This window comes from Lutjanus erythropterus, chromosome 12 (genome assembly GCF_056507025.1).
Source record: "Lutjanus erythropterus isolate fLutEry1 chromosome 12, fLutEry1.hap2, whole genome shotgun sequence".
NCBI lineage: Eukaryota > Metazoa > Chordata > Actinopteri > Lutjaniformes > Lutjanidae > Lutjanus > Lutjanus erythropterus.
Genome location: NC_139328.1, coordinates 9,954,444 through 9,972,288, shown reverse-complemented (window position 1 = coordinate 9,972,288; position 17,845 = coordinate 9,954,444). Strand labels below are relative to the sequence as shown.

At 40.3% G+C, this 17,845-nt stretch overlaps 1 protein-coding gene across 2 annotated transcripts in view; it reads left to right on the top strand.

Annotated features, from left to right (window-relative positions):
- The window catches only part of gpc5c (glypican 5c), a 145,462-nt gene that overhangs the window by 108,972 nt on the left and 18,645 nt on the right, over positions 1-17,845 (top strand). For both annotated transcript variants that reach the window (XM_084733232.1, XM_084733231.1), the window contains one exon: positions 12,526-12,661. In XM_084733232.1, coding sequence (XP_084589358.1) covers positions 12,526-12,661 — 136 coding nt within the window. The remainder of the gene's footprint in view (positions 1-12,525; positions 12,662-17,845) is intronic.

Genomic DNA, 17,845 nt, shown 5'->3' with positions numbered 1-17,845 from the left:
TTTCTTTTGTGTTTTTAAATGAAAATATTAAATTTGGGATGATAGGCTGTAAAAATGTTCTCAGTATATCTGGATATTTGCACTGATTTCCTGATTTGATTCAGTTTTGATCCTGAAAGTTCAACTGAGTTCAACTCAAGTTCAGATCAGTTCTTGAGGAAGATTTGATTGAAAAACTGAGATAACTTAAGATGTGAATATATGTTTCTTTTAGAGGTCGCCCAGCAACATCTTTTAACTATCTTTACAATTTGGTTTTCTTTTCTACATAGATGAAGATGGGTAAAGATCTCCAGTTCACAAAACACTCCAGCAGATTCAGTGGAAAACAGCATTGCAGCCAAATCCAGTACAATTGAAGTGAATGGTGACCAATTTTAAAATGTAAAAAAAGAACACAAAATGTCTCCATATTGCTCGTGTGGTGTAATCCAAGTGTCTGTAAGCACCAACATTAAAATTTGCCCCAAAAAGACGCCATTTACACCATGTTTTTAGCCTAAATGTCAGCTGTAGCCTCTCAGACCTGATCCGTATGCACACGCCTGAAGTGGGTACACAGGCTCTCACCCAAGTGGCGCGGCTGCAGCAAAGTAACGATTACTCTCTTCTATGTCGAAGTCCTCGGACATTTTCTTCTTTGTTGAAAGTTTGCAAAGTCGACTGCGTGTAACAAGTCACTATTTCTGACCAGAGTGCTCCCTGTTGTCTGAGTCGCTTCCAGGTGGCGTGTAAACGCAGATGTGAAGGTATTACGGGATCTTGTATATCTCATGTCGCGCCGCTTGGGCGAGAGCCTGTGTACCCGCTTCAGGCGTGTGCACGCGGATCAATTGTACTGGCTTTGGCTGCAACACTGTTTTCTGCTGAAGCTCAGGGAGTGTTTTGTGAACTGGAGATCTTCACCCATCCTCACATCAGCACAGGGGTGAGTAGATATTGAGTGAAATTTCATTTTTGGGTGAACCATCGCTTTAATTAGTTCCACTGGTAATACCTGTGTTTTCCCTACTACTTCATGTCAAAATGGCTGTTTTGAAAAAGGTCTGTTAAGCAGCTCTAATATACATTACTTTGTTGTAATAACATAATTTCCTAGAAAACAGTGGTAAAATAGACAGATAGATAATTCTTATAAATCTTATTTTTCTTGCCTGTGTCTCACATACACTGCAACAAAATTGTATGCACTGTTGAACCTGTGCTGATTAATGCAGTACGTGTGCTGATGATAACTCTGATGATGGGCTTTCATGGAGTGGTACTATATCAACCTTTTGTGCTCCTGCCTTATAAGGACTTCTGTAGCCCGGTTTGAAGTCTGGCAGGCCTCTGCTTCCCAGCAGGCTTCACTGTCTGTTGACCCTCACATCTCACACAACAGACATTTCATCAGCTAGGTAGCTGTTGGAACACGCTCTCAGAAAATCGCTGATGTCACTCAAACTGTCATACATTTTTTCAAACATCTCTGTCACCCGCCTGACAGAAGCCAAAGTTTATTCACTTGTACATACATTACACACACATTCTGCCTCAGCCAGCGCCTGACGGGAGCAGGGTGTGACGGCCCAATGCCACAGCGTGTTGTTGTGATTGACTCATAAGGGTTACGTGAGGTCAGGGCCAATAAAGTGTCACTAACGGTTAACAACAGAATCGGCTTGCACTAGCTTGCAGAGCAGGGGTGTGTGCCTCCGCCATTGTTTAAAAAATGTTCAAACTATTACTCAGACCTCTTGGGAAATGTGCTTTTTATCTTCAAAAGTACAAACGAATTCTGTTTTCAGAATTTCAGACAGATTGCATGAAATTTGGTGGAACTGATCAGTTTATGTTGCGGAGAACACAACCATGTGGCCACTTAAAACTATATTTTGTTTTGGCTCTTAACTCCTGAGAGAAGAAGCAACATTTTTCTGCATTTCTTGGTTCAAGACAAAGTTTTCAGTATTTGCCCAGGAACATTTCTGCCAAGACATAGAGTCAGCCACTTTAAACAGTTTTTCTATACACCTTTTTTATACTCCTCTATGAATTGAATTGAACTATGAATTGTGTTCAATCCAGTGTTGGGGAACATTACTTTCAAAAGAAACTCATTATATTACAAGTGTACTGCCATTGAAAAGTAATTTGTTATGTTACAGTGTTACCTACTGAGACATGGAACTCATTAGAGTATTTTTGCATCACTAAATATGAAAACAACTTTGCGATTCCTTGCACATTCTCTGTACTTTCCTTTTTTACAACACAGGAGGTTTTTCGTCAGTTAGTTGTATCCTCTGACGTGTCTACCAAAGCTCAGAACCCTCTTCACGGCTGCACTAGTCTGGATGGTGTTAGGGTACTGGCTGGAACAAAGATTAGATCATGGTGAATTTGTTGTACATCCATCTGAAGACCCGACCTGAGATAATCTGCAATTTCATGTCTTTCAATGTCTTTCCTATGTAGTGTTGTCAGAAACATTGAAATACTGACGCTGAATATTTGAAATGCTTTCGATACTCATTTTTCACAGTATCGATACTCCTGTACCAGCTGCACCTCCTCACTCTCTCTTCTCTTTTCTGCAGTGCCTACATAGTCTCACATCCTCTCACTTACTTACTTAGTGCTGTGTTGTTCTCGTCTTTTGCCTTGTTATATTGTGCCAATGCGAGCCAATTTTCCCCTTTGGTATCAAAATGGTATTGAATATCAATATTTTTCAAGGTATTGTATCGAAACTAGAAATTCCAGTATCATGACTACACTATTCTTTTGTCTCAAAGTACAAGCAGTGGTGGGAATTTGGTAGTTTTAACTGTATCACACTTCCTATTTAGAATCATAATAAATTAAAGTATTTGAATGGCAGAACTCACATGTTAAGTTGCTTGTTACAACAAAAAAGTAATTAAGTACTCTTGTGCAAAACTGGTTTAACATGCCTCTTTAATTGAACCAAACTTCAGCAACTGTTGTGTAATTTTACTCCAAGCAATCTGGTTTTATGGTGCTATACACATACACATACACGATTAATTTCAATGGCAATAACTAAGAAATCATGAGTCTAATTTTTTGAGATGGGACTTGGATATTTCTTCAGAAAAAAGATGGCTGCTATCAGCCAATGAGCATTGATCATCGCTATCTATACACTGATGCAGATCACACTCAGAAATCTAAAACTTTTTGTTATCATCAAAATAACATAGTGAAGGTTTGTGTGGCCTTGGCAGAGGTGAATGTGGTCACTGAATGAGTGTTTCCACCCATATGATAATAGATTTTTTTTTGGCCGGAGCTGATATTGTCTCAATAACTGGTGTAACTGTAAGAAGTCAGCAGCCTGGTGGTCAGCAATCTGTTGAGGATTCGTAGTCTTCGATTTAGATTTCACATCTGAAAGTCAACAAGGCAAAAGATCTGTCCGTCAGCTTTGGATAAAGAGTTTTCATTGGCCTCATCTTTAACCATGGAAAAGGACAACAGCAGAAAATTCTTGGCTGGCTGCGTTGGTCCGCCTTTGATTTTAAATTCGCTTTTGAATCCGTTTCATTTTCCATGTTGTGGATGGCAGTGCAGGGTTTTGCTAAAGTCCAAACTCTGACAGCTACCATTACTGTCCAGTCCAAAACCTGCTTATTCTGTCAGGCTCTCTTATTGATCATGAATTGTATGGAAAATGATTGGTCATAACAGGCGCCACTAATCCACAAAAACAATACGTCATGTCTGTCACAGAATCAACAGTTATGAATGGCTGAGCAGTGCATCTACGGCCATGTTTGTTTGCAGCCTGTCGCTCTTCCTAGACGGCTCCATCTCTGTCTGTCATGCTCATGCTTGGGAAATATACTTCTTTTTTTTTCTCATTCAGCTGTATTTTCTTGGTTAGGCGATGTGAAATGTAGAGAGAATTGCATCTATTTCCCCTTAAGCCCAGGACGTATACACACACACACACACACACACACACACACACACACACACACACACACACACACACACACACACACACACACACACACAGTACATATTCATTCTGCCTCTCAGCTGATGTTTGTGCTTACACAAAAGCATCACGAGCCTGTACAGTATGTGAGAGAATGGAGAGAATTTTAATTTAAAAGTTGGGAGGACTTCTGCAGACTTTAAAAGATTACCACTGTCAGTTTTTCCTTCAGTCTCCTCCAGCTTTTCCTTCCCTTCTCTATTTCTCTGTCCACATAAGCAGTTTTACCGCGACTGCCCTCAATGAGGTGATACTGTTTCAAATTGTCAGGGAAGAAAAAGAGCACATGTCTCAGTGTGGGCACACAAAGGTTATGACTTATGATCCCGGCTCACTAGTTTGACAGCAGTACCCCACATATTACACATGCACAGACGCATGCACAGACGCACACACTTACACAGCGACTGCGACAGTTGCAGTATTCATATCCCATCCCCGGTGACCACATTTCACATTTTTACATTTCATAATCAGATTTTCTGTTTCCACATAAAACTGGAACTGGATATTATGTCTCCACAGTAGCCTGGTGGTGAAGCACACACACACACACACACACACACACACACACACACACGCACACACGTGTTCTTTTAGCCTCATCTTCCTTCCAAAACTCCTTCAGAAGGTGATTGGTTACTCCTGGCAGTACAGATTTTAGTGTGACTGGGATGCAGTCAAATACATGCAGGAATTCAGCCCTTGATGCTCTCAAACATGCCCCATCATCCTCTGACTGAAGAATGCTTTTGAAAAGAAACAGAGAGGAGAATGAGTTGGCAGGGTGAGAGGAGGACTAGAAAATATTTCATGATTTGGGATTTTATTCAAAGTCTTGCGGGAATACCTGATTTGCCTTCGGATGCCAGGGTAATTTCAAGGCTGGCATCTTGTTTTTGTTCAACTCCTCCTAACTTACCCCCCACCTGCTTGCACAACAACAGGCTCAGTCTTACTGCCTGAACAGTTTGTACAAATTAATACTAATTTGTTTTCTTTTCTCTCAGACTCTCACACCCTCCGTGTCTCCTGCCCTTTCCTTTCTCTGTTTGTGCCTGTCTGTTTTTCTTTGTCAATCTGTCACTACTTGTTTGTTTTACTTGGCATGTGCGGTTGCAAACCTTACCTCGAAGTAGATGTGAGTTTCAACACTTCAACTGATTGTTTCACTTTCACATCCCTCCCGCTGAAGTTAATGGAAAATGTACAGTACCAGCATACACCGTGCACGAACATCATCACCATGTCATCTTGACCTATTTAAAATAATGATGTGTAACCGAGCAACCTTCAGCACTGAAGAGAAACGGCTCAATTTTAAACCTTCCAATGATATTTTAAGGACCAGTTTGTGGGATTTAGTGGCTTCTAGTGGTGAGCTTGCAGATTGCACACACCTCATCTCGCTCTCCCCTTCCAAGTGTGAAGGAGAACCTATGTAAAAATCTGCTGTGCAGAAATAGAGGTGCAACATGGTAGTCTCCATGGAAGAGGACCTGAGCCCTCTGTAGATATAAAGGCTCGTTCTAAGATAACAGAAACAGAACAGTTCTTATTTTCAAGTGATTATACACTAATGAAAACATACTTGTCGATATTATATTTCATTTCTGCCATGTTCAGCCAGTAAATGCCTTTTTTTGCCATTGTTGCTGGTGTATAGGTGGCATATAGTACGTTACATATGTGTATCAAACATTGATTTTAACTTCGTGGGAACTTTAAGGAATATACAGTTGCAGTAGGTCACCCTCCAACTATATTTAGTTCACACTAGGTCTGTAAGAAGTGGGGAAATAGCTTCATGTCTGTAAGGCCTGTACTGACATTAACATGCTGTTCTGAAACAGCAAACCTCCATGTAATCCAACAGCACAGTGATATTCAATATTGTTTTGCGTGTCAGAGAGAGATGGCATAGTCATGTGAGAACAAAGACATCTGTCCCTGTAGGGTTTTCACGTTACATAAAGGCTTCTGCTATTGAAATATTCTGCCCACTTGCTCACATTTACCATACGGTGCAGTGTGACAGATCAGAAGGACGAGCCTTTGAGAGGCTGTTGTTGTTTTTCGTGACAGAAATAGACTGTCCTTTGTGGTGTTAAACACGGGCCACTATGTTCATCTGTGGGCCGAGAGTCATTTTTGATGGTAGAAAATATTTTTTCAGACTCGCATTATTATTTGTATTTGAAATTAACTTACACAGCTTAGCATATAATATGTGTGAACTCTCTCCTGATGTGATGGCTGCCGAGAAGATGGAAAACCGGAGGAAAAAAGCCAATTTGAAAACTGCTTAAGACACTCATTGAAACCCAGAGCTGGTCCTCAGTGCAGCAACAGTATTTTTCTATCAGACAGCAGAGAGAGAGAGAGAGAGACTATTCACTGCATATTATGCATTCAACAGTCCTTAAGAACTCATTTTGGAATATTGTATATCTCTCTTCTTTTAGCTCCAAGGACAAATGAGAAATTTGCTTCTTCACTGTGTTGCTGGACTACAACAATTAAGTTCCCTGTGCGTGTTTGGCTAGTTTTGAAATTACCTCAGCAGAGCAGAAATTTGAACAGAAAGAAAATAACAGGGAAGTTTGGGCAGTTTTGCAGTCCCGACTTAGTCAAAACAAACCAACAAACTGCATTGGACAGCAGCCAACCAACAATTCTACAACGGCCCGACTGTGGTTTCCACAGCGACAGCCCCTTAATTGATTCCTTCCCTAATTAACATGCTTTAAGGACAGCTGGGCCAAGCAGCATTGTGTTAAACGTCCCCTGAACGGCACGGTTATTAGCTTAATACCCACATGGTTATCTGGATGGTGTTGGTACACAACACTCTGCTGTTCGGCAGAGCATTTCCTCACAAACACATGGAATGTGCATTGAATTTATGCACTTGCTTTACATAAAAAAAAAGGTTAATGGGTTTATCACAGTTGCTGTCCAGAAACAAGAAAGATGTTTTCTCTCTCTTACTGTCTGTCCTCCTTTATCTAGCAGGTTTCTGCTAAACTTAGGGCTTGGGATTGTTTAAAACACTGTTCCTCAAACTTGTTATACGGTATACCACCTCAGAAAATATTGAGCTCTCCAAGTGCCACCTAACTGTTTTGTGCGATTTGGTGGTAGCAGGTGCTGTGGAAACGTCACTGGCGCTTCTTAAGTAGCCATTAGCACAATAATCTCCTCCTGATCTGCACTTCTCTTTGTAATAGTTCCTGTTTTAAGCCACGATTGCAGTGTTTTTGAAGCATTTATTTTTAGTCTCTTCAAATTACCTCTGCTTATTATCCCGCCATCACAGTTTAGCTCGTAAATACTGGTAATCATGGATGATATATGAGCGTGCTATATAGCAGATTGACATTGAGACAAACTTCTTTTAACTTACATTTCAGTTATCTCATATTTTGTGTGTTGTCTCTGAAATAAAATGCAGCAGTTTGATTGAATGTATTTTTGAAATGATTTATTTAATTTTAAGAAAATATTTCTGATATTCTTCCGCATACCAAAAGAAATAGCTTGTGTACCACCAGGGTTTAAAAAATGAGTACAAATCCCAGTAACTTTCAAGTGACTCACTACACGCCAGAAAGAAAAACATTTTTTGATTTCAGGATGAACTGCTCTTGAGTACCAATACACAGCCTTAGCTAAAATATCTTCACTGAACCAGTGGATGGAAACTTTCTAGCTTATGTTATTGTACATAGATCATTGCACTTTGTCCTGTATTTCACAGAAAGAGAACAGTTATGAGACATACCAGTACCATACAGTACATGCTGTATGAGTCCCCTAACCCAAGTATCTCCTTCTAACACAACATATCACATTGCAGCCTCAAAACAGGCAGAACAAGTACAGGAGAAAGAGAAAGAGACACAAAGAGCCTGTCAACAGGTTGTAATGTGAGTCAATCCATAACCATAAAATGCACAGCTATAACCAGCGTCTAATATTGTTCATATTTTTCCTAAGTAATCCTCTTGTACGTATCTGTCTATCCGTGAAAACTGAGCCACCAAGCATTTGCCAAAGGCCTTTACTTTTGTGGGAAGCATAAGTGATGTGTTTTACCTGCTTCCAGTAAAGGGCCCCACTCGAGTTTCATGAAGCTTGGCCTTGTGTTGTGGTAGTAGATGTCTCATTTCACTGTGGCAATCGTTTCACTCACTCAGGCCAGAGTGAGAGGGGGCACATTCGCATTAAGTTAAAATGGTGTAAATGACAAATGTAATGAGATACAATATCAGACATACCCACCGGCGTCAGGAAAGCTGTCCTCTCCCAGTGTCCCGATGAGAAAGACAAGCAAGAAGAATTACTGATATGTTTGTGACTGCCCTTGTGATGTCAATGACACCAGCAGAGCTGCTGCAGAATTACTGCTGGCAATCAAACATTTATACATCAGAATCAGCTAAGCTTTGTGTAGGTTCCTCATTACTCTTTTTCAGTTTAAGGCCTTGACTGTCTGGGCATGTACTCTTTTATACAATTCTCTTTCAAGTTAGAAATGTCTAGACTGAAGTATCTCATCAATGACTGGATGAATTGGCATGAACTTTTGTACAAATAATATTTGATCCCAAAGAATGAAACTTTGTGTGAAATATCTTAACAACTATTGGCTGGATTGCCAAGAAATTTGGCAAAGATGATTATGACTTTGGTGTTCCCCTTACTTTTTTAATTCCCGTCACCAGGTGAAAATTTCTGCCCTGTCCAATACCAAATACTTGCAATACAAAAATCTAACATGAATGATATTTCCATCAGTCTAATGCCAAGTTCACACTACAGGATTTTTAGCCTTGAATTTACACTCGCCCAAGAGCTTGCTGATGCCTTGCAGACGTCTGAAAGATATCAAACAGGTTTAACGCCTGGTCGTGTCAAGGCTAGGCTGGGGTGCCATGCAACAGCTACAGCAAATGAGAGCAGACCCAGGCTGGTGGAGGAGAGGAGTGTAGAAGAAGAGCACTGGAACCAAAAAAGCAAAATATAGAGTTAAGATTTGCAAAAAGTAGATTTGAACTAGTTCAAACTAGCTCCACCTCCAGCAGCTGCAACAGTAACAGGCTGCAGACTGAGGCTTCAGAGTTAATGTCACTAACTCATTAACTAATTAATGTCACTTCTGGTGCTTGTTTTCATGACACAACGTAGTCTTGAGACCAGGCAGACTTGTCATGGATTCCCTGTCACGCATCATATAGTACGCAAACCACAGCGACTTCAAGATTTCCGATTACAAGACAGAAAGTTGTGTAGAGTGAAAAACAGTGATCTGATGACTTTGAGTCATGTAGTGTGACTGAGGCATTAGCTGCACTTTGTGTTTGTAATGCTAATTAGCAAATGTTCACATGCTAAAATGCTAAACTAAGCTAAGATGGTTAATAAGTTGAAAATCATACCTTCTAAACATCATTTATCACACTGGAGCCAACAGCTCGACTCACAAACACTGGACAGATAGAATAAAATTCTTTACTTGCAAAAAGGTTGGGTACATAGATCTTCTCTTCACAAAGGTATCCAAAAATGCTAGTACACAGAAACAGAATATAAATATTTCTTGGAACACAGGAAAAAATGCTGGAATACTAAAAGCTTAGATGAACTAGCGACAAACAAAGAACAGCTCAAAGACTTAATACACAAAGGAGGAGGGCTAATGAGGGACAGATGAAACTGAGTAGGGCAGGGTAGGTAGTCACACAGGCGGGAAACACACAGGGGCAGGAAGTGAAGTATCTGAAACAAGAGGCAAAGATGAGTGTAACAAAATAGATCAGGACATTAGCTGAAAACTAGAGACAAGAAAGCACTGTGGAGCTTAAGTGCAGCCCCACAGAGGTGCTAATATGGCTGCAGACTCTTAGTCTTGTTTCAGGATTGGATAGTTTTGCATTGTAAGCAGTATATAGGCTATACGCATGCTTGTCTGCTTTCATTAAATGTTTCTTTTGGGGTGCCGAAGGCTTAGGAGACAACCGGTTAAAGGTCACCTTCGCTGTCTGGTGAGTTGAGTGACACAGTCAGAGTCTGGCGTCAGTGGGAAGGATGCTAGTCATCGCTCAACACCTCAACCCCTCCGTTCCTCCCACCCACCTCTCAATGTGTCTTTAGTGGTTGTTTCCTCCATATGAAGGTCAGCTGTGTACCACGATTGATCTTGTCAGCTTCCTCATGAATGTTTCATTGTGTGTGTGAGTGAGTGTGTGTGTGTGTGTGTATGTGTGCGTGCGTGCGTGTCAAAATAACCAAAGTGTGTGTGTCTCTGTAGCCCCACATGTTCTAAAAATCTGGTATTCATGCCTCTTTCTTAGCCTCGTACTCCAAAGGATCATTTGTTGTTGTGTCAGGAGAGCTTCTTGTCAGACATGGTGTGATGGAACAAAGACCACCTTGATGATGGTGGACAGCAGGAAGGGCCAGCAGGTGGTCCAATTAGTTGGCCCCATGCTGAGAAAGAGGACCATCATAAAGAGTAGTATTTTACACTCCAGGCTGAGACGGTATTCATGCATAACTGTGGTCAGAGTGCGGTGTGATATGGTTTATATAGGTCCAGGTATTAGATACAAGAGTGAAATAAAAATACAGATGATTTAGTCTATCGACCAATGAAGCAGTCTTTTCATCAGTTGTGACAGAAATATTTATAATCTAATGAAAAGGTGTGATACATGAAAAGCTTATACTGTATGGAGGATTTTGCACTCTGGGGAAATATACAGATGCCAATAGATATTTGCAGATATTTGACATACTAATAGCCATATAAATAAATCGTGCATCTAAAAGATGGCTAGTTTTATGGTATCGGGTAATTTAATTGGTCTCCTTACCAAAGGAAGAGTAAATTGAGTTTCATTAAAAAAATAAATTAATTTAAAAAAAAAGGCAATCCATCCTGTCTCACAGCACCCACCCCCTGCACCTATACAGATTCAAACCTTCCCTTGGGGTCCCTTCTTCAAATACCCACTACCCAAAACCAGCTGTAAACACTCCTTCATAGCCTGAGCCATTTCTCTGCTTAACTCAAACAATAGTAAAAGTTTATATCAGCTCAACCACGCCTGGAAAATATGTGTCATTTTTAAAAGCACTTTAACATTAAGTTCTTATTTATTACGTTTCTACTTCTTATTATATGTATTTAATTGCTTTGTGTGTTGATAATGTGTAACATTGTGCATCCTTGCTATTTTTTACTGCTACACAACCAATTGCCCTTCTGAGGACAAACAAAGTGTTACTTGACTTGACTTGACTTGGAAAAAAAAAAGTTTTGCTGCATAAACGAAAATGGTACATAGTTATAAAACTACCTTTTGTTTTGGGGGCTCTTTCTCAACCCTGTAATCAATGTTTCTCTTAAAATGTGGTTGCAATTAAACGCAACATGTCATCTTACCACCCAAGGTCTTCATTTTACACCGCCCACACAGCTCTTCTTTTTCCCCAGGTTGCTATGTATCATTTGTTGTGGGCCCTTTCTGACATTTACAAGGATTGATATATCAGAGCAAGAAAAGGTACACAGGGGACACAGAGAATCATAATATTCCACTGGGAAACACTCCACCCACTTACAGGTTTCAAGATCTCTGATTTGCTATGAGAATGCATTTTTTTTTTTTTTTACTTTAATTACCTTTGTGTTGTGCGAAGTTTGTTTTCACATATGCACTCTGAGCTGTCCTAAGCTTCAGGCCCGGACTTTGTCCAAGTGTGTCATTTCACACATGCAGCATGCATTAGGATCATCAGATGTGTTCACATATGTTGGTTTAGGAGAGAGGTGGCGCCTGCAGAGCAAGGAGGAGGAGGACTCATCTGTAATGATGACTGTTTTTGCTTTAATATCAATACAGAGTCTCGAAATAAAAAAAAACTGATGGAAGCAGACAGGGACAATGAGCTGCCTCCAGTGTGCCGACTCTGCAGCGATTATTTTGTCCCGCCCTGTTCTGGCGTGTGACTGCTGCCCGACAGGAGGGACGCTTTGTGGTGCACCGCTTTTCTAACTGTAATCTGATGTTTGCACATTGTAGAGGATGAAGATTAAAAACACGAGCTCAAAAAATATTAGACTGATGTAATCTGATGCTGATCAGTAAATGACAGTATCAGTGGCTTCACGGATGAGCAGCTGCGTGAAAACTGTGGACAAAAAAAATTTGGGCATTTAAGATTAGATCAGATAAACTTTATTGACTCCACAATTGGTAAATTCACATATTACAGAAGCTCAGAAAGCACAAGACTATATACACTATATACACCTTTCACTTGTACAGATGTGCTGACACATAAAGTTGCAGTATATGTGTCAAAAGGGTTAAAGAGACAGAGACAGTAGAAGCGTAGCTTATATAGGATAACTGAAGAAGACCTGTAAGGATTGACCTACAGGCTAAAGATTAATATTATATATAAACCTGTGTGTAATAAATTGTATTACTGTGTTTGTGGTTCAGGAGACCTACGAAAGGTTTCCAAAACTGGGCCAGATGGAGGCCTGGGATGAGCTGGGCAGTGGAGAGGAGGGCAGCAGCACAGACTGTGATGATGAAGATGGATGTCAAGCCTCAGGAGACGGTCAGAGCCAGACCCGTAAGTAATATGTCTACAAACATATTGTTGATCAATAAGTATTGGGCCCTAGTTTTCCTTGTCTTGTATAAGAATCTTCCTCACCTTCCTCATGCCAGTCTTTGTGATGATTTATAATATCACTGTTATATGTTTAATTATCTGTTTTGTCCTGGTATATACCAAAGGACAGACTGGTCATATGGACCGTCTCTGTCCTTTCTCTCTAAGTGAGCCTCAAATTGTTATTTCAAGATTGCCACAAAGTAACTGTTTCATTCTCCGCCTACATGGCAACGGAAGTTCACTTTAAAACACTTTTTCACACTCCGCCATCCTCACCTACCGCGTCTCCTTGGGGCTACGGCAAAGGTGGCGGTGACAGAAGGTTCTTCAGATCCTGAGACAACAAGCTAGTTTGCTTCAGTGGGCACACACACACACACACACACACACACACACACACACACACACACACACACACACGAGGCAGTGAGGAGGTGTTAGGGCTTGTGTTGGCTTTGATGAGAATCATTTGATCTCCTGCAGAAGCGTCTTGTTAATCATCCCTAATTATCATGTTGGTTTTTTCCACCTACACGGTTAAACAAAGGAGTCTGGTGTGAAGCATTGTCTTACTAACATGGAGAGAAACGGGAAGATAATGGCGGAACAAATTTGCACTCATTCATGCACAGAATAGCAGCAGGGGCCATGTTAGGTATAAAGGTTATGTGCAAAAGTTTTTTTTATGTCATGTTGCTGCTAAAGAGGCTATCAGGAGACACTGTACGCTGAGACAAGCAGACAGGCAAACACAATGAAGTCAGGTCCAGCGATAAGATCCTCGCTGGAATAAGCTGAGCCTCTTTGGCTTCCCCAAATCTTCTGCAAGACTGCAGAAATGCTGGATGCTGAGTCAGCAGTCTCTTCCTACCATGTTTGCTCAGTCGAACATGAATGCGCGCAAGCACATTTAGCACGGAGGACTTAACCGCACACATTAACAGGTGTCTTATGATGCGTACCCAATTAAATATAACAGACACGTGCTTAGGATTCTGACCATGTAGGCACAACGTCCCCATGTTGAATTTAGCTGACCTTTGTTGCATGTCATCACTCATCTGTTTCCTTTCACTGCCTGATAACTCACCACTCCCTGCTGTAGAAATAAAGACAAAAAAGCCTCAAATTATCCTTGAAAAAGATACAAAAGACATTCAACAGTCTTTTCACATATCAACAAACCTTTTATCTCTTTACTTGGGTCACAAAATTGTACATTTTTATAACATTATTTAGACAAGTTTTTGAGAAACAAAACTTTTTGCTTGTTCTTAGACATTTTTGGAAATTTGCCCCATTGAGAGGCACTGCTGTACTTGCATATCATCACTTTTTTTTTGGCTTAAATTAGAAAGACCCTAAATACACACAGTTAAGTGAAAAATGTATTTTCCAAATGAGTTTCATGCAGAAATATGTTATATTGCTGGGGAAAAAAAAACACACTCGAACTTATGTTTCTCTGTAACTTAAGCATGGCTGCAATGGACAGCAAAGACACAAAGAGGAAGTTGGCTAAATCTCATCGGCATTTTCTCTAATCATGACGACAACCGCTTGGTTTGTAAAGTAAATGGATCCTCATTGTACTTGTTTGTAACATCTACAATGCTTGATGCAGTTTTACTTGAAAGCTACACTTAGTCTTAAGAAAATGCAAATTATTCGAATATTGAACAGTCTCCTTTTTGTTTGTTTGTTTGTTTGTTTGCACAGATAGATGTTTAAAAAGACACAGTATATAATAATTATAAGGGAATGTGAAGGAGAAGTGCATAAAAACTCTCAAAGGACTTGCAAAGTGGTGTTCTCCAGACAGGTGCTAATTATAGTAATGCACCATAGACAGTTTATGTATGTCAATCATTAAAATTAAGCAGTAACAACTGAGACATCTTTTAACAAAACACTTGACAACACTGCATCCCATAAATATCTACCTTTTATGCAAGTATAACGATTCAGCCATAGTCATGGGACACACACTTTCATGACAAGACAAGCAAGACAAGGAGAAAATAAACACAAGCAAGGCCCAAAAGGGAATAAAAATTATATCCATAGAAGGCCATTAGGTTTGTATAACAAAGGAAAATATTGGTTGGATCCAGCTTATATGGGCCGTCCATATAGAAAATACTGGTTAATTAGAAGAAATGATTTCAGGACTCTTTTTTAACTGCTGCGGAGACAAATTCACAGAACTTTAAAGCAAAAAGGTCCACATTTTAGGCCCTTGGTACAATATACGTAACTGAGATTGCGAAGTACAGAAACAGTAGTATTATCCACGGCAATATACTTGTGTGCAAAATAATACTCAAAACACAGAGGGGCTCTAAGTCATCTTACAACAGATAACAGCAGCCAGAGTGGCTTAAACAACTGGTCTAGTTTTACCAAAGGGTAGCAAGAAAGCTATCCACACCACAATATAGCTAATAAACCAATCAATAGCCATTACATTCCCAGTTACACGCAGCTCTGGACAGGTCCTTTCTGTTCCTTGTTGTGAATGTGGATAAAAGTTGCCTACGTTTCTTTGAGCTGTGACAGCAGCAGCAGTATCCCAACAGCAGGGGATAATCAATCAAAACCACTGTCTGAGATTTACAGAACAAAACCCATTAGTCTGTGCTCAAAGTATAAATCCATATCCTGGTGAGCCCTGTTGCCTGTGCGACTGTCCTTTAGGTTTCAAAAGAGTATTTGTCATCCAGTAACAAAATCATGCTGTTGGAAGAGTGACTGGCCTATTGGTATCTATAAAAACAAATTACAACATTGGCTCTATTATGAGACAACTCTGACTATAAGACAGACATTTGCTTCTCTGAAAACTGATGCCAAGAACTGGGCAACACTTGTCCAGTGACGCATGGACAGGCCACGTTTGGCACATCATTTATTTACACCAGCCAAGCCAGGCTTTGAACTCAGCTGTGGGTATGTTCAGCTATTTGGCAATTTCAGGAGCTTTCAGGTGGATAGCAGCTACGGTAATAATGTCACACTGTCAAGCTCTTTGAAGCGACCAGATTGGGGTCTAGGGGTTTCTTTAATTATTAGCATTTTTAAGACATTTTCATTGTAATTTTATGTTGTATTTCTTGATCACTTGATGTTTTCTACCAATGCAATATTTGCTTCTTAATGGATTTACACATTTATCAGTCTCTTATGGCTTCCCAAATATTGCATAAATTATCCAAAAATCAACTTTGGCAACTGTTAAAAGAATTCCGTAGCTGGGTGAGGTTGTAATGCATTATAGGAGTAGGAGGCATATTTTAACTTCCATCTGTCTGTGCATTTGTTTGCCTGTGTGTAGCTGTGGCAGAGCTCCCAAGGTCCGTGTTAAAAGGGGGCATGACCGCCCACTGTTCTGCTAAGAGAGACTTCATCACCAAGCTAATGAACAGCACTAATCTGCAGAAAACAGACTCGCTGTCTCTATCATCGCTCAGACGTGATGGAACTGCTGCAAGCTTTGCTAAGGAGATAGGATGCATGCATGCAGCCTCCTGCACACTGAAAGTATGTTTATGAATACAGATATAGATACTTCATACATACAGGCCTAAGATCAGTGACTGTGGAAACCTAAGGATTGTAGGCAACCGTATGAAAAGCGAGCAATGAATGATTCACCGTTCCCCCCAGCAAAGTTGTTTGGCCGTGTGGCAAGTATCTTTTATCTGTTGCCAGTAATTGAGTGTCTCTTTTTTGTTGGGGCCTGGCATGGACCAGTGACAGACTGATGGCAGCATTAAGGTAGGGAACCTATAGTTTCTGTGATAAAATAATTATGTCTGGAATGGCAGGATTTAGAAAAGCCATAATATTGATTTCATAGGGTCCTACATTAAGTCAGTGCTAAAAGATGACTGGAGATTTGAAAATATTATGTAATGTGTTGTCATAAATAAGTAATTTATTCAGTTTGCACAAAATTCAATACCTGTAGAGGTCTAGAAATAATCTGACAATGTATAATCTTGGAATGCTGTGTTTTTGACAAAAAAGAAATTAAATTATGATTTTATTGACTTGTAAAAATATCTTTTAAAAGGAAAAACATCATCTATGAAATTCATGGCACAATTAAAACTGGATCCAAAAATTGCTTGTCTCTTGCCATTGACAACCATACATACTTTTTCCAAAATAAGATCCCATGGGGGACACCCCCTCGACTTCGCCTCTCTATGGCACATTCATGTTTAAACCAACAGATGTCGCTGGTGAGCTCTCCAACTATTATATCTCTGTTTACAGAAAACATCTTTAAACTTCCTGAAAATACATCCCCGAATATAAAATTCCCCAATTCTTAGTCCTGGTAGGGGGTCGACTGAGGTCCTGTGGGCCACCAGGCTTGCAATACACTGGGGGAAGCCCTGGAATGTGTAGCTCAATGTCACAATTTGACAGTGTCCGGCTAAATATAGCATTACAAAAACCTACTGCCAAGAGTTGGGAAAGTCACATTCTTTTCACATACTCCAATTAGCTCTCCACCACTAAAAGAAATTGCAGTCTGATTGCATGATGTCATGCCTGTTTGATCTCAGCTCAGATCCTCCTCCTCTAGCCTGGAGACATGTTAGTGTACTTTGTGTGCCAACTAAACAAGGGTTGTTCATGTACGAACTGCCATGACCACAGCCATGAACAGGAGAATAAATCAGTGAATCTTTAATGAACCATATCATCCCTCTCCCCTGCAGCTATGAGAGCCTCTTCTGTGGTACTTTTTGTGGCGTGACTATGGCTTATTAACTGTATTAGCCCGGGAACACTTATGGCTGCTCCTTCCAAAGGAGCTATTCATTTGTAGCTAGCTCATTAACGTATTAATCTCTAAAAGACCCACAGTGGCACATTAGATCACTATCTCTCCATTAGGAAGAGAGAGGAGACTCCAAATGTCTGTGTATCATAAGGTAGAACAGTACGTTATTTGTCTGTCTGCTGACGTGAGTCCAGCAGCCTTGTCTGAGTCTCTGGCAAAGTAGGCGCAGCCTTGTCTCTTCTGGCCTTTTGTGCAGATCTGGAAAAACAGAAATCGAGCAGAAGGGATGTATTTTTTTTTTCTGATACTGAAAGTGCAGGAGAACATATAATAGAAATTTT